The sequence below is a fragment of the Artemia sp. Qi Xiang Cuo genome, chromosome 12, assembly GCF_049724085.1.
Source record: "Artemia sp. Qi Xiang Cuo chromosome 12, ASM4972408v1, whole genome shotgun sequence".
Classification (NCBI taxonomy): Eukaryota; Metazoa; Arthropoda; class Branchiopoda; order Anostraca; family Artemiidae; genus Artemia; species Artemia sp. Qi Xiang Cuo.
In genome coordinates, this window is record NC_142805.1 from 59,335,598 (window position 1) to 59,360,708 (window position 25,111).

Consider the following 25,111-nt stretch of genomic DNA (forward strand, 5'->3'; position numbering starts at 1 on the left):
GGGGGTTGTGGAGGAAAAATTAACATGGGCTAATATAGGAAAACGAGGTTTTTCGTAAATGTAAATTCGGGGGATAATTTTTTCGGTCTGAAAATATCAAAAGGCCCTAACAGGTCGAATTCTGCTTCGAATGAGTCCTCATTCAACCGGATCCGTTGCCAACTGTGGCCTGTAGGCGTGGCTAAGAAAAAAAAAAGAGATGAATTTTAAGTGGCTATATTTGGTTTTTTGAAAACAGGGAAGGAGTGATCGGATTGAGCTGAAATTTCGAGGATAAGCTCCCGGGCCCTAGGAAAGCTTAACCTCTAAATTTCAGCCCAATCGGACAACGTTAAAGGGGGCTGTGGTGGGAGGGTCCAAACTTCCGGCCCAGTTTACCCCATGAAGATAAAGTCGGAGGAGGATGAAATTTTGCAAGTTTCTTAGTTTGAGCTTGGGCTACAAAATGCAATTACCGCCGTCTCTCTGCGACCTCTAGGACCTGAAATCGCTTAACATTGTGGTGGGTCGCCTCTTTATAGAGGCACAAGTGTGCCTCCTTGACAACCTGGATAGGTGAAGCTGCTCACTTGATAGATATTTTCGTTACCAAACGTCGTCTCTTCATCTTCACGTATTTCTGGTTTTGGTCACTTAGTCTTTGTAACATTGATTTTCAAATACATTCTTGTACCCTGAACTCTCAGAACCTCCAAAAATCATTCATTTTGTTAACAATTTCATCTAGGACCATTAAATCACCAGCATAATCTAATTCTAGGAGAGTTGGACTTCCGTGTTTAATTTCAAACTTTATCATAGCCTTTGCCGCGTTCCTTAGGACAAAGTCCATCAGAAGTATTCTTATAAATGACGATAGATTACAAACCTGCTGAACTCCTGATTCAATGTGAAACCAGTTACTAACCTCAACTGCTAAAATGTTATTCTCGTACTAATCACTTTAATGTAAATATTTGGTGTACTAAGGTAATTTATGAGCCAGGGTCAAACACTGGCTCATAAATTATAAACTGAAGACTAAGTGGGTCTGATGAGTCAGAAACCTCTCATTTATTAATGTAAGAGTAAAAGTTCTGTTGACGCATCCACTTCCGTTCTTGAAACTAGACTGTTCTTCTCTCAAAACTGTATCAAAAGTATCCCTAAGTCTTAGAAGTATCATTATACTGATTAGCTTACTTCCTACATAAAACAAGCTAATACCTCTATGATTATCACAATCACTCTTATCGCCTTTCTTTTAGAGGGGTTTAATTAACATTGTACTAAAATCACTAGGTACTCCCCCTTTTCAAAAATCATATTCATAGCCTGAAGTAATTTGTCTCTAACTCCACAATCACTGTATTCAAAAACTCATTTACCATAGTATTAGCACCTGGGACCTTACTATTTCTAATCTTTTTAGTACTGTTTCTAAGTTTTCCACGCAAAATAAATCTTCTTTTACTTCAAAAGGTTAGAACTGTTTCGTTCTTCTCTATTTCATTCCTTGTAACTCCATCACGATTTAATACATTCTCAAAATGTTCTTTCTGTCTCTCTTTGACTCTTTCCTTATTAGTAATTGTTTTCAGTTCCTGTCTTTGACTTTCGCAAGTCCAGATTGGCTGTTCCCTCTCAAATTTTTAACATGAATAAACAATATTTAACAATTATGCGGGCCTGACCTTATCTTCCAAATCTTCAGCAATTTTATCAATCGCCTCCACTTCACTCCTTCTTAATCCATATTTTAATGCTTTCTCGAGTTTCTTTACATTCCTTATATTTTCTTATTATCTATCAGTCATTTTTTCTTACACAAGCCCCTCATTCTCTCTACTAAAGCAGTGTTGGTTATGACCAGCTGGTTAAACCTACAAAATTGTAGCAGTCTATAACCGTAACTATTTTCTTTTCCTATACCGAATTTACCTCTGCTAGGATACCATTTATCCATATTTCTACCACCCAGGACATTGAATCCCCTAATAAAAATACCATGTATATACCTTGGACTCAGTCAATTTGTTCCTGTAACTGTAAGTATAACTCATCTGAGTCAATACTTTTTCAATGGTTTGTTTTTACAGGGCTTATATTACTTTGTTAGATACCTTTCACTTTATGGTCATAAAATCAGCAATTACTATCCTATTATTAATACCTTCCCATCCTAAGGAAGACTTAGCAGCTTCCTTATTCATCATAAGCGCTACTTCTTGCCAATGCACCCCATTCTTCCTGCTACAGTAACTAGATTTTAATCTGCCTAATTTCATGTTTTCCTACCCCTGGGTTATGAGTTTCCACTCCCAACAAGTCCAGTTTAAAACATCGGAGTTCGTCAATCAGAATATCAACATGATAGTACATTGGCTGAAAACCCAAATATTCCTAAATTTCTAGGGAATCTATTTGTTTGTATGGGTGAAAGGATGGCTGCATAAAAATGTCGCTGCAAATAAAAAATCTAAAATATTTTTTGTGTGACCTTTTTCTTTTGAAAGGAGAAATCTCCTCGTAAGCTTAAAAAACAGGGCACATGTCAGAGGTTCGCTGGTCACCTGAAAACGGACAAAGCAGTCTAATATTCGGAAAGTATACATATTTCTATCTACCTATAGTAACTCTTCAAACTTAACAATATCAGCTAAGCGTTCAAGCAGGGTCAAGTTCAGAGTCCGATCAGAACAGTTCAAATTTTGCCATTGAAACTACTTTTTCCCCCCTACAGATTTTGGGGCATTTATTAATAGTTTAGACACCACTGGTAGAGATACTAGTTTGGGGTCATAGTAGCTTATGTTTTCATTAAAGTGAACACTTGAAGCTATCACGCCAGTACAGTATATACTGTGATTGAGGCTAGACTGGAAGCTGCTACATGAATGAAAAGAACTGCCAGATCTTTGTGTAGAATCTCTAAAACAAGGGAGGGGGGCAATCAAGCAATGATTCGGGTTGGGGAAGGGCTTTGGTGTCTCACTGCTCATGTCATCTATCAATAGCCAATTATGACCAAATCGCTCAAAACCAGATGCCAAAATTTTTCAATTTCTTGCTTACTTCGACAAAGTTGGTGAATGACTTGAGATTATTATTATGTTGCGAGCTTACAAACTAGAACAAGATCACCAATCCTGACGGCTAAATAAACACCAACAGCTAAGTAACACTGTGGGGAGAGGTAAGATAGTCGCTGGTTCACCACGCAGGCTAACCACACAAAGGACGACCACAGGTGCTTCTGGTGGTAATAAAAAGAACTACAGAGTCTCGTTGCGTCGAGCGCTTGCTTCTTTTCGTAATGTCCTGACATTTTTTCAATTATCACCCAGAATTTGCCTAGGCTATTTAATTCCTTAAGCACACCGAAGATAAGAACTGGGGCTTTGTTTTCAATCACCGGATAGTAGGTAATGCTAGGATATTTTGAGAATAGAATTAACAACTTCTATAGCTTGACAAATTTTAATGATCTTGGTCAATTGACGAAAAAATTCTGCAGCAAATGTTATGGAAACTTTGGCTGGTAGTCGGATTAATTATATAGGAATAGTTATATTTGCGGTATCAGGATCACCTTTCTGGATCAGATAAATCATACCTTTGATGTTATTTGTAATAGCTTTATTGCGAATGTTTCTAAAACTACTTTCATCTGAATTTAAATAGAGGTTGAAATGATGGTGAAGCTGAATCTCTGAAAAAAATCAAGAGGATCAACTGAATAAGCCAGAATCATGTTATCGTCAATAACTGTTTAAATGTTTATCTGAATAAAGTTCGAAGCGTAAAGTTTAAAGACATCTAAACATACTTGTCATTAACGATGACGGCACTCTTAATCCGCTTTAAACCGGCATGTTTTGGTACATATTGTCTTTAAATTGCCTTGTATTTGTCTTTAAACTGGTTTGTCTAGGCAGGTAAGTCTTGACAAGAGTTGAATAAATTACTTAACAAATATTGTTTTGTTGAATCAGATATTGTTATAATTCACTCATTGATAGGTAATATCAACAAAAAGTGTTTATACCACAAAATCTGAATCGAGACTAGAATTTAATGTAGCATTATTTTTTTTTTTTTTAGAACAAAAGAGAATTTATTGTCTGGTCTGGTTTAATCATTTAAGAAATATCATCCTCAAAATATTACAACATTAACAAAGTGTAGACACACTTTTTTGAACCTTTTCTTAAAAATTTAATTTGAATCCATTTGCCAAGATTTTTTAACTCTAGATATGGTAAGTTAATTATACAATAACCACTCGTAAAGTGAAGTTTGGTGAATGCTAATGAAACAAAATAAAATATGATGAAAATGCAATACTTTAGTAACAAAATTATGATACTACCACAAATATTTATGGAAGGGGGCCACCCAGAATTCATTATATTAAATACGTGACTTAACCTAACCAAAGTACCAACTAAATATTTATTAAGCTATATCTATATTGCATTTTCCAAAGTGAGCCATTGCTATTTATCTGGTATAAAGAAGTTGCTTGACAGGTTTCTTGACCAGTTTCGCGTCACAAATTCTCGAGTGGCTATTGTATAATTGACAAGTACCCTAGATATCTTTCTATGGCCAAGGACAGCAACACTGGAAGACATGAACGTGTTCTTTTTTATTTAACTCTCAGAGCCTATATTTTTGATTTTTTCAAAATTTTGGCTTGGCAACCAAGCTAAGCTAAATTAAACGGATAAATGTGGTAATAAAAAGATAAAAAACTGAAACAAAGTAGTACTTTTCTTAGAAAATCCAACAGTTGCAAATCTTAACTGTACCAAAAGTCAACTACAAAAATATTTCTAAAATAGTTGTTATTTTGACTTCTGGGTTTCAATAATAGCTATTGGTGATATGTTCCTATATTTGAAACTCTAATAACAATGGGACAAAATTTGCAATTTTTACCAATAGATTTATTATATCTTCTACAGTTGCTCCATTAGAAGTTCTGGTGATTGAAGGAAGAGATCGTATTTATTCGGCAAATAAAGAAGCGAGATTTGTTTGCAGATCAAGTGGATCTCGGCCACCAGCAGCGATAACTTGGTGGCTTGGGGGCTATCGTATTGCGGGATCAATAGACGTGGTAAATATGTTTTTTCTTCTGCTTTTTCTTGTTATTTTGACAGTATGAAAGATAAAACGCAAGTTATTATACTTTGGGATCTATTTGTTGATGATTTCTCCTAAAATAACATTTTTTTTAATTCTTTTCATCACCATCTCTGAAGAAAACAAAGTAAGTGACTATAAAAGCGTTAACAGTCCAATATTAGAATGTCATGTACACATTTTTATGACTTGATTACTAAGTTATTTTCTCTACTTTATCGTCCATGAAATACAGGAAATAACTTAGTATCTCTTTTATTAGTCCCTGATCAAAACAGGTAGTTAACCTTAATTGTGGCTAAAACCTTGTAACTTCAAAATTGTAATCGCATTAAATGTGAAATAATTGCCTAAAACATGATATTTCGTTTTTGGTGGACGTAAGTTTTAAGGGCCTTAGACAAAAAAGTGTTTGATTGTAATAACGAATTTCTGCATTGTCTGGCTCTTCAAAGCTAATTTATTACCTTTGACACAAGGATCAGCCGATTATTTAAACAAGAAAACAAGAAACTGGCTGATACGTAGTTTACTAGTTCAATAGTAAACAAGTTTACTAGATTACTAGTAAATAGTTTACTAGTTTACTAGCTTACTAGCTCCTTCTCATAGTTTAAGGCCAAACTTAAGCGATTATTTCTCTCTTTTATTTTAAGAAGCCAATAAATTCCGTTCTTATTCGATTCAACTTATTTTGCTTATGCTTTTTCCGTAATTTAGCTCACAATGTAAAAGATTTTAAAAAAGGGGAGTTTCAATTTGTAGTCTTATCGATTACAAATATCAATCTCTTTCCGCTTGCTTATATAGCATTAGTATTCATATCCTTTTCAGTAATCCAATTTTTCAATTCTTGAGAACATAAAACCAATTTAAGTATTCAGGGATTCAGCCTAAATAAAAATAGCAACAACTAATTTTTAAAACACGAAAGAAAGGTGGTGACACAACGATTTCTGTCAATATATCTCCAGTCCGAGTCGCAGTTTCTCAAGCCCTTGTTGAAATTTGGGTCATAAAGATAAGTCCGTATATATTCAGCGTTCTCCGTTATCTTCATTACAACTGGAAGCTCAGTGGTTGAGACTTGGACCTCAAGCATGGTTGTCACATATATTGGCATACTTTATCTTCTTTCTTTTCACAATTACGCTTTCCTTAAAAGCTTGATAAAGTAAAACCATAATATCCTATCTGGGACCAGAAATGATTTTGTTTTTCATTTTAAATCTTTTATGTGGTAACATAAGACTTGAAATTAATTTAATTGGATTTTTGCCTGGTGGCGTGTTCCAAAATCTAAAAAAGAGAAACTATCAAATTTTGGAGAAGTATAGTTTTATTATCTATTTCTGGAGGGGAAATTAGTAAACATATTTAGTTGTGAACTTAACTAAATGTGTATTTTCTTGATTTTAGCATTTTTTTTTTCTCGTCAGTTCTTAGATCTTCAATTTTGTTCAGTTTTCACCGTTTCTTAGTCCTTCTTGTTTATTTTATTTTGTTTTTGCTTTTTGTCTTTTTCAAGAGAGAACAGCACCAATAGATATTTAATAATTACTTCACACGTTTTGGTTTAGCGGTTTGATAACTTGAAACCAATCCCTATTTGATATCTGGATCATGACGAATAGAAAGAGGTGCACTGTGTCTCCATACATATAAACATAAAGTTGCGAAAGGGCTCTTGATTTATCCTCCAATGATCAATGGGTATTCAGAAATCAAGAAAGGGGCAACAAGTCTAGTTTTATAAATTTGGGAAGGGAGAGGGAGGAGCCGATGTCTCAGAGTCCTATTTTAAACACACCAAGTCTACGAATAAAAAAGTTTTCTAACTAAGAAAATATTTCATCCTTGAAGCAGACACAGGATCAAACACCATTTGTAAATTTTTTCCTTTTCACTCTTTTTTGGAGCGGGGGATCATCAGATCATTTAAAACCGTTCCCAAATTAACTATGAACACCCATGAGTCAAAACCGCTGCTACAGGCCTATGCTCATGAAGTTTAAGAGAGGGCTGTGCCCCAGGGTTTGCAAGTATGTACCTCAAAATATGTCCATGATTTTTATCTCAGCATAGTATAAAATGATTTGAGGCTCATTTTATAATTTATGTCCCTTGAGAGGCATTTCTTTTGTCCATTATTGTAGCCAGTGGCCGATTAACCCCTGGGCTACCTAATTAATATGACTGTATTGAAAGTTTAGGCGACATAAGAATTACGGAGGCAATACTGTGGTTCTATTTCTCCACCGTCAAGCTACTGCTGTATTTGCCAATTAACCTTTTAGATTGACCCCGATAATTTTTTCCCCTTTACTCACTAAAGGTTAGAAAAGCCACTCCTTCTGTTTTACACCAATTTTGTTCTCTATTTCATGACCTAATCAGTAATCTCACTTTGAAGCTCACCATTTGGATGGGTAATGCCATCTTGTTTTACCTTGGAACATAAAGCCTTCCCCGATTTATGCTGATATTTCCGATACTTCCTGAATGCACAAGCTAGGTCAACGTTACTTTGCCTCAAAACATAAAACTGTTATTCCTTTCTAATATATTTGATGATCAGTACAATTTGATTCTATGTTTATTACCAAATAATTGCCAATCAACTATTTTACTAATAGCTACAGAAATATGTCATTGAGTTTGCATTATTATTGGTAATCATTGCATAACTATTACTATTAACAACTCACCGCAGCACCAAGCTGCTGCGACCAACCTTGACGGTTGGCCGAAAAGGACAATCTTCGGCAGTGTCATCCTTCATCCGCAGAACGTGCCCAAGCCATCTCAATCTTTTATAAAAAATAGGGCATGTTATTGGATTCTATGAGCTCTTGAAGGATTATTGACCAGCATTCAAAAACAAAATGGTATTTGATTAGTTCAAAAGTGGATTTTCTAGCGATAACTACCTTTCTAATATTATAACTAAGGAAGGAGCAAAGGTAGTGTTACAAAATGTTCATTGGGCGCAGGAGGCAGGAGAACTCCTCCCTAGATTTGAAAAATAAGGTCTTTTGAATTTTCATTGGGGAAAAAACGAAAAAAAAAAAAAATAGCCAGCCTTAGATTTTGAAAAATACTAGTTTCTGTGTTGATAAGCAATCAAATAAAATTTTCTGTCAAAATTTTTAAGCAAAAAAGTTGATGTTCTTGTGATCACCAGCTTTTTAATATCAAAATTAATAAAGGAGCAAAGCTATCGTTTTTTTTTGCATTTACATTGGGAAAAAAATCGCGAAAAAGAACAAACAAAATAACCCAACTCTAGATTTTGAAAAATACTAGATTTTGTATTGAACAGCAATAAAGAAAAATGTCTCCAACCTTATATTCTTAGCAAATAATTCCAATGGGCAAAGGTTAAGCTTCAACTTCCTTATGAAGGAGGGGACTCTTAAGGTTTAGCAGGAAAATAATAAAACACCTCTGCCTCTGTTTAAGTCCTAAATTTCCTTGCAACAAACTGATTTCGAATTCTTTTTTCAAGTTGTTTGTTTTATTTGTTATAATTCAACAAACTGAGCAAGAAAATCACCATACCAACCAAGATTACTGAAAAAACTAATGATGTGTAGATGGACAGTTTAAAAAGTGTAGTTAATAAGTGTAGATAGACAGTCAGGAATCATCTTCAAATTACTATTCTTACCCACTCGACGGTTTTTTTTTTCAAAACGCATTGTTAAACTTTCGGTTACTATGGGTTAGAGTTTGTTTTTATTAAATTGTATCTGACGCTGTAATCATGATCTCTAACTTCCATTCTTACTATATCTCCATCTCTCTCTCCCTCTCTAATTTAAAAGATAGGAAAAATCCGTTGTCCTTTTCTTAGCTGGAACCTAGTAAAAAACGAAGCACATTGTCGATAACAGATCTGCTGCCAAAAAAAGAACAATTTTTGCAAAAATAAGGTGCCTTATTTGACATTGATTAAAAAAAACCCATTAGTTTGTTACTTTTTGCTGTTATTGATAAATAACTGGTTTTAGTGAAACATTATATCAGCATTTGTTGAATGGTTAATTCAACCGCTTTTGACGTAACAATACAAAACAACGAATACTCTAAAACCAGTTGATGACGTCTAATCATATATATATATATATATATATATATATATATATATATATATATATATATATATATATATATATATATATATATATATATATATATATATATATATATATATTATATATATATATATATATATTTTTTTTTTTTTTTTTTTTTTTTTTTTTATATATATATATATGTATATGTATATATATATATATATATATATATATATATATATATATATATATATATATATATATATATATATATATATATATATATATATATATATATATATATATATATATATATATATATATATATATATATATATATATATATATATATATATATATATATATATATATATATATATATATATATATATATATATATATATATATATATATATACTATCTTTACAAACGAGTAATAATTGTATATATAAGTATTTATTTATGTATGTATTTTTTTCTCGAAAACGGCTAAATATATTTTCTGTACAATTGGTATATTCGGATATTCTTGCACAAAGAACGATCGAGATTGGTCAGAAGTCTGAGAAAATTCGGTAAGAGCCTTAATTTTGGCTTTTGCAAATGACGTCATGTACTATGATAATACATCATATAAGCATTTCTTATGACAACGTATATGACATAATATAGGCAATTTTTTATGATGCTATGCATAGCATAAATAAGATTGTTGAGCTTCCAATGCATCAGTTATTTATATAATATAATGTCTGTTGGAAGGCCCATAAAACGAAAATATTTGTAGTTGCACTGACTATAAATTATCTATTCTAATTAAACGGCCTTTGTGATTCAGGAGTTTGTGAATTAAATTTTTTTTAACTTTTAACGCAAAGTGCGTGGTATTGACTAATGGGAGAACCCCCTCATATACGTAATAACATATACGTAATAAAAAAAAACAATAAAAAAACAAGCGATACGGCTCAATAGTAATCGAAAATTTTAAAAACGGAATTATTATGTCAATAAATGTATTGAAAGAGTGGGCTTATAATTCTGATTCTAAATATATAAATTTTATTAAGTTTAGTATTACTCATCAAAGACTACGAGCCTGAGAAAATTTACCTGATTGTTTAAAGAGGGGGGAAACATCCCCTACAAGTGAAATAATTTTAATGAAAATCTCACCGTCAGATTCAGCGTATCAAAAACCCCTATTACATAGCTTTCAAGCTCATATCTGCAAAAATTTTTAACTTTGTATTTTTTGCCAGAAGAAAAATATACGAATATAGAAGTTTGTTACGTAAGTTAATTTGTAAATTACGTCAGAACCAAATTTAGAGACAGCCATTTAGCAAAAGAAAAGTAAATTTTTTTTGCAAATTTTGTTTACTTATTCAATGACGGTGAGCCAAAATAAAAGCTGCATTAACTAAAAAACGATCAGAAATTAAATTAAAAAAAACAAGTTTTTTTAACTGAAAGTAAGGAGCAACATTAAAACTTCAAACTAACAGAAATTATTACGTATTTGAGAGGGGTTGTCCCCTCCTCAACACCTCACTCTTTACGCTAAGGTTTGACTCTGTCTCACAACATTTTTTTAAAACAATAAAAACTTTAGCGTTTCATATGAGGAATAATTTCTGTTCGTTTTAAGTTTTAATGTCGCTCCTTACTTTTAGTTTAAAAACTTGTTTTTTTTTATTTAATAAAAGTCTAAAACCTGGACTAGATAAATCGTTGGAAGAAAAACAAGTTTTTGTCCCACTACCTTATTGAATGCCAATTGATGGTTGTTGTTTCTTCAAGTAAGTATAGACTTGGCGAAGATTTTTCTTCTTTCCTACTTATTGACATGGAAAACATCTGCGGAAATTTAAACATACTGGCATAAAAATGCACTTGCTTAGACCTCCTCCCTCTTCCCAAAGAAGTTCTCAAAGGCTGGACCAAAAGCATCCTCGTAAAACCCTTCGGGGAAGTTGAGTCTCCGTAGTGCAAACACTGGAGATGTATCAGCCTATTTCCAATACAAGGCAGGATCTAAGCGCTGAATGATCATCTGCTGGAGGAGCAGCATTTATATTATTCTAACAGATCATGTGTTGATCTTATATTCACGCCTAGAATGCCTGTAGGAGAAGCGAGTGAACGGAGAAGTTCAAAAAGTCCAGCTGGAGAACAATAAAATCAGAGACCCGGATTATTCCGATGACATCATTTTCCAAGAGCACTTCAAGATCAAGCTCCATCAATACCTTAACAGCAAAAGGGAAGTATTACCAAACCTTTTGGCTTGATGATCATTACTAATAAAAGAAAAAACATGGTAAACACTGGATCCCTGTTAAATCTACGGTGCAATAGCGAGATTTTCAAACATGTTGCACTGTTTAAATGCTTGAGGGTTACCTTGCTGTCAATAGAAAGTCAAGCTTAAAATTTGTGAGGCCAATGCTTCTTTTGTTGTGGTAACAAAGTTCTAGAAAAGCAAAAAGTACTCCCTATGACTAAAGCTGAAACTTTTAAACAGGAAAATATCCGGTCTATTAGGCTCTGGCTCAGACGCATGGTAGATAGAGCCACAACTGGATAAGGAACTCCTAGGGTTCAAAATAATGCGCGTAAGACGGATTCCCAACATCCACTGGATGGAAAAAGTAACATACCTGGGTATACGGCAAAATGCGTCAGAACCTCTGATAACCGATGTCATCAAGCACGGGCAGTTGAGGAATCTTGGGAACATAGATTTGTATGTGTTAAACCCAGCTTCCCAAGATATTTCTTCAATGGCTGCCATAAGGCGTCAGAAGATAGGACGTCCCCAAAAAACAATAAGGCGCAGCTATGTCAACCCCTTATTTCATTCCAATGGGAAGATGTCTTGGAGGTTGCATTGATGGCGAGGTAAGTAGTAATTCTTCTTCAATGCCCCGAGATCTTCTGGAGGCACAAAAAGGTCTAAGGACCCGTTCCTGACAGAAAAACTTATTGAGCTAGTATTGCTACAATGATGTATAAATCTATTATATACACATGATTTTGGTAATATTACATCGTGGCATGTATTATTTTTGCAGTACTTGTGGTCTATACCACAATAACATATACACTTAACAGGTATATGTGATTTTGGTAATGATAGAAAGGGAGACGAGGGAGCGAGAATTTATCCCCTGGTCTCCCCTAATTTGGAAGAATATTTTTTGGACTAAACGTAAAATGGGGGTACAGAGGGTTGGAAAGCTACACTCTTCTTGTGAAAATATTTTAGGGTAAAGTGGTAGAGTATATTCAAATCTTGAGTTCAACTGAAATGGAAACAATGGGCCTCCCTGGTCTATCAGCCAACATTTATACAAAGAAACCCCCACCCCTTGCTATCCTGTTGAAGACTTTAGAACACTAAGAGAATAAGAGCAATGTGATAAAAACCTGACCTTTTTTATCGTAATCAACAAAGCTTCTGGAATCAAAGGTATTATTAATTTGAATTAGCTCTGAACGATAAATGTTTTATTTTACATGTTTTGAACCCTAATTAATTAATAAAATAGTTGCAATTATCAACTGGCTATATTTTTCACATTCTAAAACGCTTTCAGGAAAGGATTACGAGCTGGTTATGTTTGTTCCATTTTCTTTGATCAATATTGCACCATTGAATCTTACTCCATAACCTTTATGGAACTTGAGTTCCATCAAGGGATTCCTTCAAGTTCCATTACTCGGCATGCATACATTCATAAAAGCAATAGGGTAAAAACATGTTATCTCAAACCTCATGACAAGTTAATTAACAAAACACTAAGTTTGATAATACTGCCATTCAAATCAAGCTATACAAAGCAGAATTTAATTATAGCTGAAATTGAAAAAAAATGTTATCCTCTAGGCTATATGAGTACTGTAGTATCCTTTAGCCCTCCGTTTCTTTTATGATTGTTTAGTTAGAACTATTTTTAAAAATTTTGACTGTAACAGATACAGTAAGCTAATATTTCCAAGTGCTCCATTTCTCAGTTCCCTTTCAAATATTCTAGCAGCAATTCTACTATTTAACACAAAATAACTTACCTACTTCATACAATATAGCTAGAAATGTTAAACTGAAATTTTACACAGAATAATATTGGAAGTATCAGAATGGCTGAGAGAAAAAAAAATGAAACAACTGCTGGAGACAAAACGTTTTACAGGACAAGGGTTTATGGCCTGAGTAAAAATCGAATGACCTGAGATTACGCAAGCGAGAACCAGAGGTTCAAACACTAGCTGATTGAGCCAAAGGCTCGCTAGCAGGGTCCTAGGGCACGAGTGAGCACAGTCTGGATACAAAAATCTAGCAAAGCCAAGTTTTTTTTTTTTCTTTTTTTTTTTTACAAAAAGAACATCAGGCTTGCTGACATTCAATATTGTAAGCACAATTTTTAAAACGCTTTCTCCTGGGTGCATATCAAATTGTGCTAAGAAAGAAACTCTTTGACTTTGTCTTGTTTTTTCAGTTTTTTTTTCCTATGCAACCAATATTTCTTTATTTATAACCTAATAATGAGCATTAGAAACAGAACCGCAGTATAATTTAAAAAAAAGAATAAATAAATAAAAAGTACGATGTACTCAGCATCATTACGAAACAAAAATCATAAATATCAATTAATATTGGAACAATAAATAACAATATATATAAAAACTGCGAAATATAAATACAAAAAAAATTGTTTAACCGAAGTCAAGATTGAAAAAAACATACGAACAATATTAGCACCGAATTCACCATCATGTTGGATGCGACAAGAGGCAGCCTTTCGCAGACATCAATGACACTATAACGGGATGGGGTATATCCATTTTTAAAATGGCCTGGTACACTCATCCAATATCAACAATATCTAAATTAACGCTTCTAAGTCTTAGTAAATCTGTTTTCCTTAATAGATGCTGGAACCCAGATATGAGTTTTACTGCTGAAGAACATATACTTTTATAAAGCTGAGCTACACCCTTGCGCTTTGTCTAGGCCTAGTTTTTCGAGCTTGTCTCCCCATGGGCCTATGTCAATTATATACATGTATATGTTAATAATAAAATGATTGAACTTGAACTTGAACTACACCCTTGCGCTTGTAATTCCTTCTATATGGAGATTAAATAAAAAATAAAGTTTTTTTAACTGAAAGTAAGGAGCGACATTAAAACTTAAAATGAACAGAAATCATTCCGTATATGAGAGGGGCTGTCCCCTCCTCAACGCCGCGCTCTTTACGCTAAAGTTTTTATTGTTTTAAAAACCAAAGTTTTGAGACAGAGTCAAACTTTAGCTTAAAGAGCGAGGCGTTGAGGAGGGGATAGCCCCTTTCATGTACGGAATAATTTCTGTTCGTAGTTTTAATATCGCTCTTTACTTTCCGTTAAAAAAACTAGTTTTTTTATTTAATATTTGAACGTTTTTAAATTAACACAGGTTTGGATCACCGTACATGAATAATTAAAACAAAATTTCGATATTAATTTTACTTTTATTTGGTTAAATGGCTTCCTCGAAAGTTGTTTAATTTTATTTACGAACGTTTTTATTAGTAATAAACATACGTAACTTACGAATTACCTTATGCAACGAACTTCTATATTAATAAATTTTCAATACGTGTATTAGGGGATTCGCCCCCTAGTCAATACTTCGCTCTTTACGCTAAAGTTCTAATTTTGTTCCAATTCTTTAAAAATGACCCCTTGATTACAAAGGCCGTTAATTAGAATAAATAGCTCTTATGAAAGTACTAAAAAATCTTTGGCGTAAAGAGCGAGGTACTGACTAGGGGGCGAACCCAGATCATATACGTAATAATTGGTTTTCGTTTTAATTTTTGATGTTGCTCCTTACTTTCAGCTGAAAAACTTGTTTTTTTATATTTAATTTCTGATCGTTTTTTTAAAAAATGCTGGGAAATCCGGCACCCCCTTCATAGCAATGTCCCTTCCCACATGAAAACTTCTGCATGAAACTATCATCTAACGTAACCTTCAACCCCCCCCCACTACCAGAAAAAATCCCTCCTGAAAACGACTGTATACTTCCCAATAACCAATACTATATGTAAACATTGGGTAAAGTTCATAACTTTCAGCCCTTCCCCCGGGGACTTTGGGAGATTAAGTCATTCTAAAAGACATAGTTATATTTTCGACCATGCTGAACAAAATGGGCATCTCAAAATTTTGATTGGGTGACTTTAGGAAAAATTGGAGGGGGCCTAGCTGTCCTCCATTTTTTTGGTCGCTTAAAAAGGCTACTAGAAATTTTAATTTCCGTTCAAATGAGCCCTCTTGCGATATTCTAGGACCCCTGGGTCGATACGATCACCCTTGGGAAAAAAACAAACAAACAAAAAACAAATAAAGACGCATCCGTGATCTTTCTTCTGGCAAAAAATACAAAATTCCACATTTTTGCAGATAACAGCTTGAAACCTCTACAGTAGGGTTTTCTGATACGCTGAATCTGATGGTGTGATTTTCATTAAGGTTCTATATCTTTTACGGGGTGTTTCCTCCTCTTTCAAAAATCAGGCAAATTTTTTCAGGTGCGTAACTTTTGATAGGTAAGACTAAACTTGATGAAATACATATATTTGAAATCAGAATAAATATCTGATTCTTTTGATGTATCTATTGGTTTCAAAATTCCGTTTTTTAGTTTGGTTACCATTAAGCCGGGTCGCTCCCTACTTACAGTTCGTTACCACGAACTGTTAGATATCTTAACATAATAGATAAAAAAAACATAATTTGTAAACAACTTGGAGCAATTTTCGAAAATTGACAGGTAAAACGATATACTAAGCCCCTGAAGATTATCCGAACAAGGTAGTGACACCAAACCATGGTTTAACGGAAATACATAAATTCTACTTCTAAGGTAGATACAGTCCAACTTTCAAAATTTATAGACCAGTGTCACTCAATAAAAATGACAGATTTTGGAAATTTTGAGGCAACCCTTAACTAGAAAAGCTTACAAAAAATGTATAGCCGACAATGGCTCCATATGTTTTCGGGAAAATTGTATTTTCGGATATTCTCGCATAAAAAAACGGACAGTGAGAATCAAAACGTGTCACAATTGAAAATGATAGCGATGATTATTGCGCTTGGGATTTGGGCATGGATAAGATCATCAATGACTACGATACCTTCGTTAAAAAAAAAAAAAAAAAAAAAAAAAAAAACAAAGGTTCGACGATATATATTTCATAATGGCGAAAGACAAGCAGAGGTAAAACGAACCAAATAAATTGAAAGTGATAGAGATGATGATTTGGTTTTGGAGTTTGACATGGATAAGGTCATTAATGTCTACCATATCTTTGAAACTCAAAAATATGGACTAGATAAATCGTTGTAACAAAAATAAGTTTTTGTCCCACTACCTTAACAATAGTGGCTGCGTTTAGTCTGCCGTGTGCCGAGTGCCGGGGCCATATATATATATATATATATATATATATATATATATATATATATATATATATATATATATATATATATATATATATATATATATATATATATATATATATATATATATATATATATATATATATATATATATATATATATATATATATATATATATATAATAATATATATATATATATATATATATATATATATATATATATACCGAAATATCTGGTATTTTTTGTGAAATTTATTATACACTGTCTATTAAAAAATGATTTTATCCCTATTTTGAACTGTAATTTTATCGTCATGGAAAGGCAGTGTGGTCTCCGAAATTATCTACGTCAAATTTGGCTGATTTTAGAAAAAAGGGGGAAAGGCCCCTAAATTTATCGAGCCTTAATGAAAATCACACCATCATATTCAGCGTATCAGAGAGCCCTACTGTAGAGGTTTCAAGCACCCATCTACAAAAATGTCGAATTTTGCATTTTCTGCAAGAAGAAAGATCACGGATGCGTGTTTATTTTTTTTTTTATTTTTTTTTTTCAGGGGTGATCGTATCGACCCAGTGGTCCTAGAATGTCGTGGGAGGGCTCATTGGAACGGAACTTAAAATTTCTAGTGTCCTTTTTAAGTGACAAAAAATGGAGGGCAACTAGGTCCCCTCCCACGCTCATTTTTTTTCCAAAGTCGCCTGATCAAAATTTTGAGATAGCCATTTTGTTCAGCATGGTCGAAAATATGCTAACAATGTCCTTTAAGGTGACTTAATCCCCCGAAGTCCCCGGGGGAGGGCTGAAAGTTATTAACTTTACTCAATGTTAACATATAGTACTGGTTATTGGGAAGTATACAGACGTTTTCAGGGGGTATTTTTTCTGGTAGGTGGGGGGATGGGTAGGGGGCTATATGGAAGGATATAGTATTAGTTACTGGGAAGTATACAGACGTTTTCAGGAGGGATTTTTCCTGGTAGTGGGGGGGGGGGTTGGTTTGAAGGTTACGTGGGACGATATTTCCATGGAGAAAGTTTTCATGGGGGAAGGGACATTGCTATGAAGGAGGCGCCGGATTTCCCAGCATTATTAAAGAAAAAGATCAGAAATTAAATAAAAAAACAAGTTTTCAACTGATTTCAACTGATCAACTGATTGTGACTAAGGGGTCATTTTTAAAGAATTGGAAAATAATTTCGAACTTTAGCTTAAAGAGCAAGGTATTGACTAGGGGAAGAACCCCCTAATATTCGTGTTAAAAATCTATGAATATAGAAGATCGTTATGTAAGTTAATTCCTAAGTTACATATGTTTATTACTAATAAAAACGTTCGTAAAAAAAATTAAACAAGTTTCGAGAAAGCAATTTAACCAAATAAAAGTAAAATTAATATACAATTTTTGTTTTAATTATTCATATACGGTGAGCCAAAATCAAAAACTGCATTAATTCAAAAACTTTCAAAAATTAAATAAAAAAAACAAGTTTTTTTTAACTGAAAGTAAGGAACGACTTTAAAACTTAAAACGAACAGAAATTATTCCTTATATGAAGGTGGCTGTCCTCTCCTCAACGCTCCCTTCATATACGGAATAATTTAGTTAAAAAAAACTTTTTTTATTTAATTATAGATAGAGTTGTAATAAAAACTTCAAAAGGGGCTCATTCAATTTGAAATTGAGAGGGCTAGTGCCCTTTTTAATAGTTGAAAGTGATTGGAGGGTAACTAACCCCCCTCTCACGCCCACTTTTCCCCAAAATATATCAAATCAAAATTTTAAGATAGCCATTTTGTTAAACGTTGCAAAAAGTTCTGGAAATTAGGTCTTTTAGAATGACAACCCCCCCCCCCCAGCCCTCAGAGCAAGGGTTGTAAGTTATGCCCTGGTGGTACATAAGGTTTTTATTGAAAGTGTTGTCGCGGAAGCTTCAAAAGGACTCATTTGATTGGAAATTGAAATGGCTAGTGCCTTTTTTATTAGTTAAAAATGATTGGAGAGTGACTAACGCCCCTCTCATGCCCACCATTTCCCCAAACACATCCAATCAAAATATTGAGATACCTATTTTGTTTAACGTAGTTGAAACTTCTGGAAATTAGGTCTTAGAGGATGAAAGCCACCCTCACAGCCCTTAGGGTAAGGGTTGTAATTTATGCCCTGGGTTGCAGATAAGGTGATTATAGAAAGTATTGTCGTAGAAACTCAAAAAGGGCTCATTCGATTGGAATTCGAAAGGCCTAGTGCCATTTTCAATAGTCGAAAGTGATTGGAAGGCTTGACATTTTTAAAGATCGTGACAGAGTAAAGATCGATATGGGTATAATGTATTATTTTTTTGTTTTTGCATAAAAAATACAAATGATGCATTGTCAGTTTAATATACATATACTGATATTTAGTAATCAAAATGTTAATATTATTTGATTTATTAAAATTATAAAAGTAAAAACATTTATATTTTTCCCAGTAAAGTGCAAATTATGTTCTGGCCTTGCGAAGGCATAGGGGTTCGGAGACCAACTTATGTTAATTTCTGCTCGTTTTGAGTTTGACTCGGTTATTTATTGTAATTTCTGTTCGTTTTGGGTTTCATTTATTTATCAATGCTGATTTGTGGTAGTTTCGAGCTTGGTAGATTGTTTGATTTTATTTTTGCTCATTTTTTGTGTAATGGATTTCATTACTTTTCTTTGAAAAACTTATTTTGCGGAATTTTTTTTTTGAATTAATACATTTCAAGACCACGATGGAAGGATTCCCAGCATGCCTGAAGAACAGTGAGCTACAAAGCATCAGTAGTGAGAACGTTTTTCAAATTGTAGATTTTTTTTTATTGTTCAGCTTCTAATACTATAGTTGCAAAACACAATTGCGCAATTTTTTTTTCTCGTATTTGTCTTTAGCGTGAAAAATAAAATATAGAAATTGCAGCAATAACCAACAAATTCTGACATCAGTAACAATTTTTGCACCTACACTATATATATATATATATATATATATATATATATATATATATATATATATATATATATATATATATATATATATATATATATATATATATATATATATATATATATATATATATATATATATATATATATATATATATATATATATATATATATATATATATATATATATATATATATATATATATATATATATATATATATATATATATATATATATATATACCGAAATATCTGGTATTTTTTGTGAAATTTATTATACACTGTCTATTAAAAAATGATTTTATCCCTATTTTGAACTGTAATTTTATCGTCATGGAAAGGCAGTGTGGTCTCCGAAATTATCTACGTCAAATTTGGCTGATTTTAGAAAAAAGGGGGAAAGGCCCCCTAAATTTATCGAGCCTTAATGAAAATCACACCATCATATTCAGCGTATCAGAGAGCCCTACTGTAGAGGTTTCAAGCACCCATCTACAAAAATGTCGAATTTTGCATTTTCTGCAAGAAGAAAGATCACGGATGCGTGTTTATTTTTTTTTTTATTTTTTTTTTCAGGGGTGATTGTATCGACCCAGTGGTCCTAGAATGTCGTGGGAGGGCTCATTGGAACGGAACTTAAAATTTCTAGTGTCCTTTTTAAGTGACAAAAAATGGAGGGCAACTAGGTCCCCTCCCACGCTCATTTTTTTTCCAAAGTCGCCTGATCAAAATTTTGAGATAGCCATTTTGTTCAGCATGGTCGAAAATATGCTAACAATGTCCTTTAAGGTGACTTAATCCCCCGAAGTCCCCGGGGGAGGGCTGAAAGTTATTAACTTTACTCAATGTTAACATATAGTACTGGTTATTGGGAAGTATACAGACGTTTTCAGGGGGTATTTTTTCTGGTAGGTGGGGGGGATGGGTAGGGGGCTATATGGAAGGATATAGTATTAGTTACTGGGAAGTATACAGACGTTTTCAGGAGGGATTTTTTCTGGTAGTGGGGGGGGGGTTGGTTTGAAGGTTACGTGGGACGATATTTCCATGGAGAAAGTTTTCATGGGGGAAGGGACATTGCTATGAAGGAGGCGCCGGATGTCCCAGCATTATTAAAGAAAAAGATCAGAAATTAAATAAAAAAACAAGTTTTTCAACTGATTTCAACTGATCAACTGATTGTGATTAAGGGGTCATTTTTAAAGAATTGGAAAAAAATTCGAACTTTAGCTTAAAGAGCAAGGTATTGACTAGGGGAAGAACCCCCTAATATGCGTGTTAAAAATCTATGAATATAGAAGATCGTTATGTAAGTTAATTCCTAAGTTACATATGTTTATTACTAATAAAAACGTTCGTAAAAAAAATTAAACAAGTTTCGAGAAAGCAATTTAACCAAATAAAAGTAAAATTAATATACAATTTTTGTTTTAATTATTCATATACGGTGAGCCAAAATCAAAAACTGCATTAATTCAAAAACTTTCAAAAATTAAATAAAAAAAACAAGTTTTTTTAACTGAAAGTAAGGAACGACTTTAAAACTTAAAACGAACAGAAATTATTCCTTATATGAAGGTGGCTGTCCTCTCCTCAACGCTCCCTTCATATACGCAAGACCCCTTCATATACGGAATAATTTAGTTAAAAAAAACTTTTTTTATTTAATTATAGATAGAGTTGTTATAAAATCTTCAAAAGGGTCTCATTCAATTTGAGATTGAGAGGGATAGTCCTTTTTTTAATAGTAGAAAATGATTAGTGGGTAATTAACCCCCTCTCACGCCCACCGTTCACCCAAACACATCCAATTAATATTTTTAGATAGCCATTTTGTATAGCGAAGTTGAAAGTTCTGGAAATTAGTTCTTAGAGGATGACAACCCCCCCAGCCCTCAGGGCGAGGGTTTTAAGTTATCCCCTGAGGGCATAAAAGATTTTTATTGAAAGTGTTGTCATAGAAACTTCAAAGGGACTCACTTGATTGGAAATGGAAAGGGCTAGTGCCTTTTTTAATAGTTGAAAGTGATTAGAGAGTGACTAACGCCCCTCCCACGCCTACCATTTTCCCAGACACATCCAATCAAAATTTTGAGATACCCATTTTGTTTAACGTAGTTGAAAGTTCTGGAAATTAGGTCTTAGAGGATGAAAGCCACCCTCACAGCCCTTAGGGTAAGGGTTATAATTTATGCCCTGGGTTGCAGATAAGGTGATTATAGAAAGTATTGTCGTAGAAACTCAAAAAGGGCTCATTCGATTGGAATTCGAAAGGCCTAGTGCCATTTTCAATAGTCGAAAGTGATTGGAAGGCTTGACATTTTTAAAGATCGTGACAGAGTAAAGATCGATATGGGTATAATGTATTATTTTTTTGTTTTTGCATAAAAAATACAAATGATGCATTGTCAGTTTAATATACATATACTGATATTTAGTAATCAAAATGTTAATATTATTTGATTTATTAAAATTATAAAAGTAAAAACATTTATATTTTTCCCAGTAAAGTGCAAATTATGTTCTGGCCTTGCGAAGGCATAGGGGTTCGGAGACCAACTTATGTTAATTTCTGCTCGTTTTGAGTTTGACTCGGTTATTTATTGTAATTTCTGTTCGTTTTGGGTTTCATTTATTTATCAATGCTGATTTGTGGTAGTTTCGCGCTGGGTAGATTGTTTGATTTTATTTTTGCTCATTTTTTGTGTAATGGATTTCATTACTTTTCTTTGAAAAACTTATTTTGCGGAATTTTATTTTTTGAATTAATACATTTCAAGACCACGATGGAAGGATTCCCAGCATGCCTGAAGAACAGTGAGCTACAAAGCATCAGTAGTGAGAACGTTTTTCAAATTGTAGATTTTTTTTTATTGTTCAGCTTCTAATACTATAGTTGCAAAACACAATTGCGCAATTTTTTTTTCTCGTATTTGTCTTTAGCGTGAAAAATAAAATATAGAAATTGCAGCAATAACCAACAAATTCTGACATCAGTAACAATTTTTGCACCTACACTTATTCAACTCATTAACCTACTTATTTTGCGATTGTTTGGCTTGTATTTTTGTATTTCCAAATTTAAACTTCTATTTAAGTTTTAGTAAGCTTTTTAGCTTCAACTATAAATTACTACTTTTTCCATCACCACATGTCTAAAATACACATATAAAAAGTTTTAACTCTTACGGTTTTACTCTACCGTAAAAAATAGAAGATCAAAATTGATATTTTGATTCTAAATCTAGGTCAAAATTCATTTCCAAAGAAACGTCATTTGATTAAATAATAGTTTCTCGCCTTTTATAAGGTAATAACACAGAATCAACTTACTATCCATTATAAAGAAGTGTAATGTGTTTCCATTCATTTTCATCTCAACCTTTATTTTCATCTAATTGAAATAGAGGAAGAAGACTATTGTAAGTGAAATAAATTGACTTTCACTTTGGTTAATTAAAATTGGGTGGTCAAGCTGTTTTACTTGGCTTTTCAAAATTTATTATTTGCAATGAAATAACCAAAGGGGGTGGTATTAGCTTGTTTCTTGCATCAGTAAGAGGTAGTAGTAACTGACAAAGACATATCAAGAGTATGGCTAAAATAGCTATGTGGTCACTCATGTTACACAACTCGAATTTAACAGGAGGGTGGTCTTTTGGTGAGCTCCATGTACCTCTTCATACGGTCACCAGCAAAGGTTTCCTAAGGTGGTTTAAAGTAGGCAAAATTGGAAATCTACATCCGCTTCTCTATTACTACCGTTGGCTGAAGCATGTCAGGTGGCTTATTTAACCGCATGCACACATCAACCTTTTTTCTATAGAAATCTGGTATCTAATCATTTAATAAATTTATGGTTGGAACGTGGAAAAATAAGATGTTTGGTTTTTGACGGTTGTTTGTGAAATAGCTGTTTGGTTTAGGCTAAACCACAAAGAAGGTGGATTAGGCTTCCAACAATTAACGTCGTAGGGCTAATATCTAAGACTAGGCACTTAAAAGGGTCAAACACTTAAAATTTATGGCAGTAAACTGCGTTTCCACTTTAAGATGCGTGTCACTTGCTCCAGCTTTCAATTAAGTGTCGTGATTCTAAGGCAGACCTGAATTTCGTATTATTACTAATTAGTGGCAAGTCTGAAATTGGCCACAGAGGCTAAGTATGATTTTTTGTCTTTCCAAGGGTTTGCTGTCCGCAGGTGAATCAAGTGCTCACCCAGTGGCTAAAAAAGGGTTTTATCCCTATTTTGAACTGTTATTTTATCATCAGCCATTTCTCAGGCGCGTAACTTTTGATGGGTAATTCCAAAGGCTGTTGATTAGAATAAATAGTTCTTGTGAAAGTACTAAAAAAATCTTCGGTGTAAAGAGCGAGGTGTTGACTAGGGGGTGAACCCAGATAATATAGGTAATAATTGTTGTTCGTTTTAAGTTTTTATGTTGCTCCTTACTATCTGTTGAAAAACTTGTTTTTATTATATTTAATTTCTGATCGTTTTTTAAAGAATGCTGGGAAATCCGGCATCCCCTTCATAGCAATGTTCCTTCCCCAATGAAAACTTCCCCCATGGAAATATCCTCCCACGTAACCTTCAACCCCCCCCCCCCAATACCAGAAAAAATCCCCCCTGAAAACGTCTGTATACTTCCCAATAACCAATACTATATGTAAACATTGGGCAAAGTTCATAACTTGCAGCCCTTCCCCCGGGGACTGTGGGGGATTAAGTCATCCTTTTTTCTAAAATCTGCCAAATTTCCTCAGGCGCGTAACTTTTGATGGGTAACACTAAACTTGATGAAACTTATTTATTTGAAATCAGCATTAAAATTTGATTCTTTTGATGTATCTATTGGTATCAAAATTCCGTTTTTTAAAGTTTCGGTTACAATTGAGCCGGGTCGCTCCTTACTTACAGTTCGTTACCACGAACTGTTTGAAAAACCTTATATGCCCCCAGGGCATAACTTACAACCTTTGCCCGGGGGGCTCTGGGGGGTTTGTCATCCATAAATACATCATTATCAGAATGGCTATCTCTGAACTTTGATTGAACAAAATGGCTATCTCTAAACTTTGATTGAATGTGTTTGGGGAAATGGTGGGCGTGAGAGGGGGGTTAATTACTCTCCACTCACTTTCGACTATTGAAAAGGGCAATTTCAATTTCCAATCAAATGAGCCCCTTTTGAAGTTTCTACAACCACTTTCTATATAAATCTTATATGCCCCCACGGCATAACTTACAACCCTTGCATTGAGGGCTCTGAGGGGGTTATCATCCTAAAAGACCTAATTTCCAGAACTCTCAACTACGTTGAACAAAATATATATCACAAAATTTTGATTGGATGTGTTTGGGGAAACGGTGGGCGTGAGAGGGAGGTTAGTTGCCCTTCAATCACTTTCAACTATTAAATAGGCACTAGTCCTTTCAATTTCCAATCGAATGAGCCTTTTTTCAAGTTTCTACGAGA

General features: G+C 33.5%; 1 protein-coding gene across 2 annotated transcripts in view; it reads left to right on the forward strand.

The window, feature by feature from the left end:
* Window positions 1-25,111, forward strand: part of LOC148946348 (nephrin-like) — a 334,574-nt gene that overhangs the window by 157,710 nt on the left and 151,753 nt on the right. For both annotated transcript variants that reach the window (XM_089097980.1, XM_089097979.1), the window contains exon 6: window positions 4,950-5,104. In XM_089097980.1, the coding sequence (XP_088954106.1) occupies window positions 4,950-5,104 (155 nt within the window). The remainder of the gene's footprint in view (window positions 1-4,949; window positions 5,105-25,111) is intronic.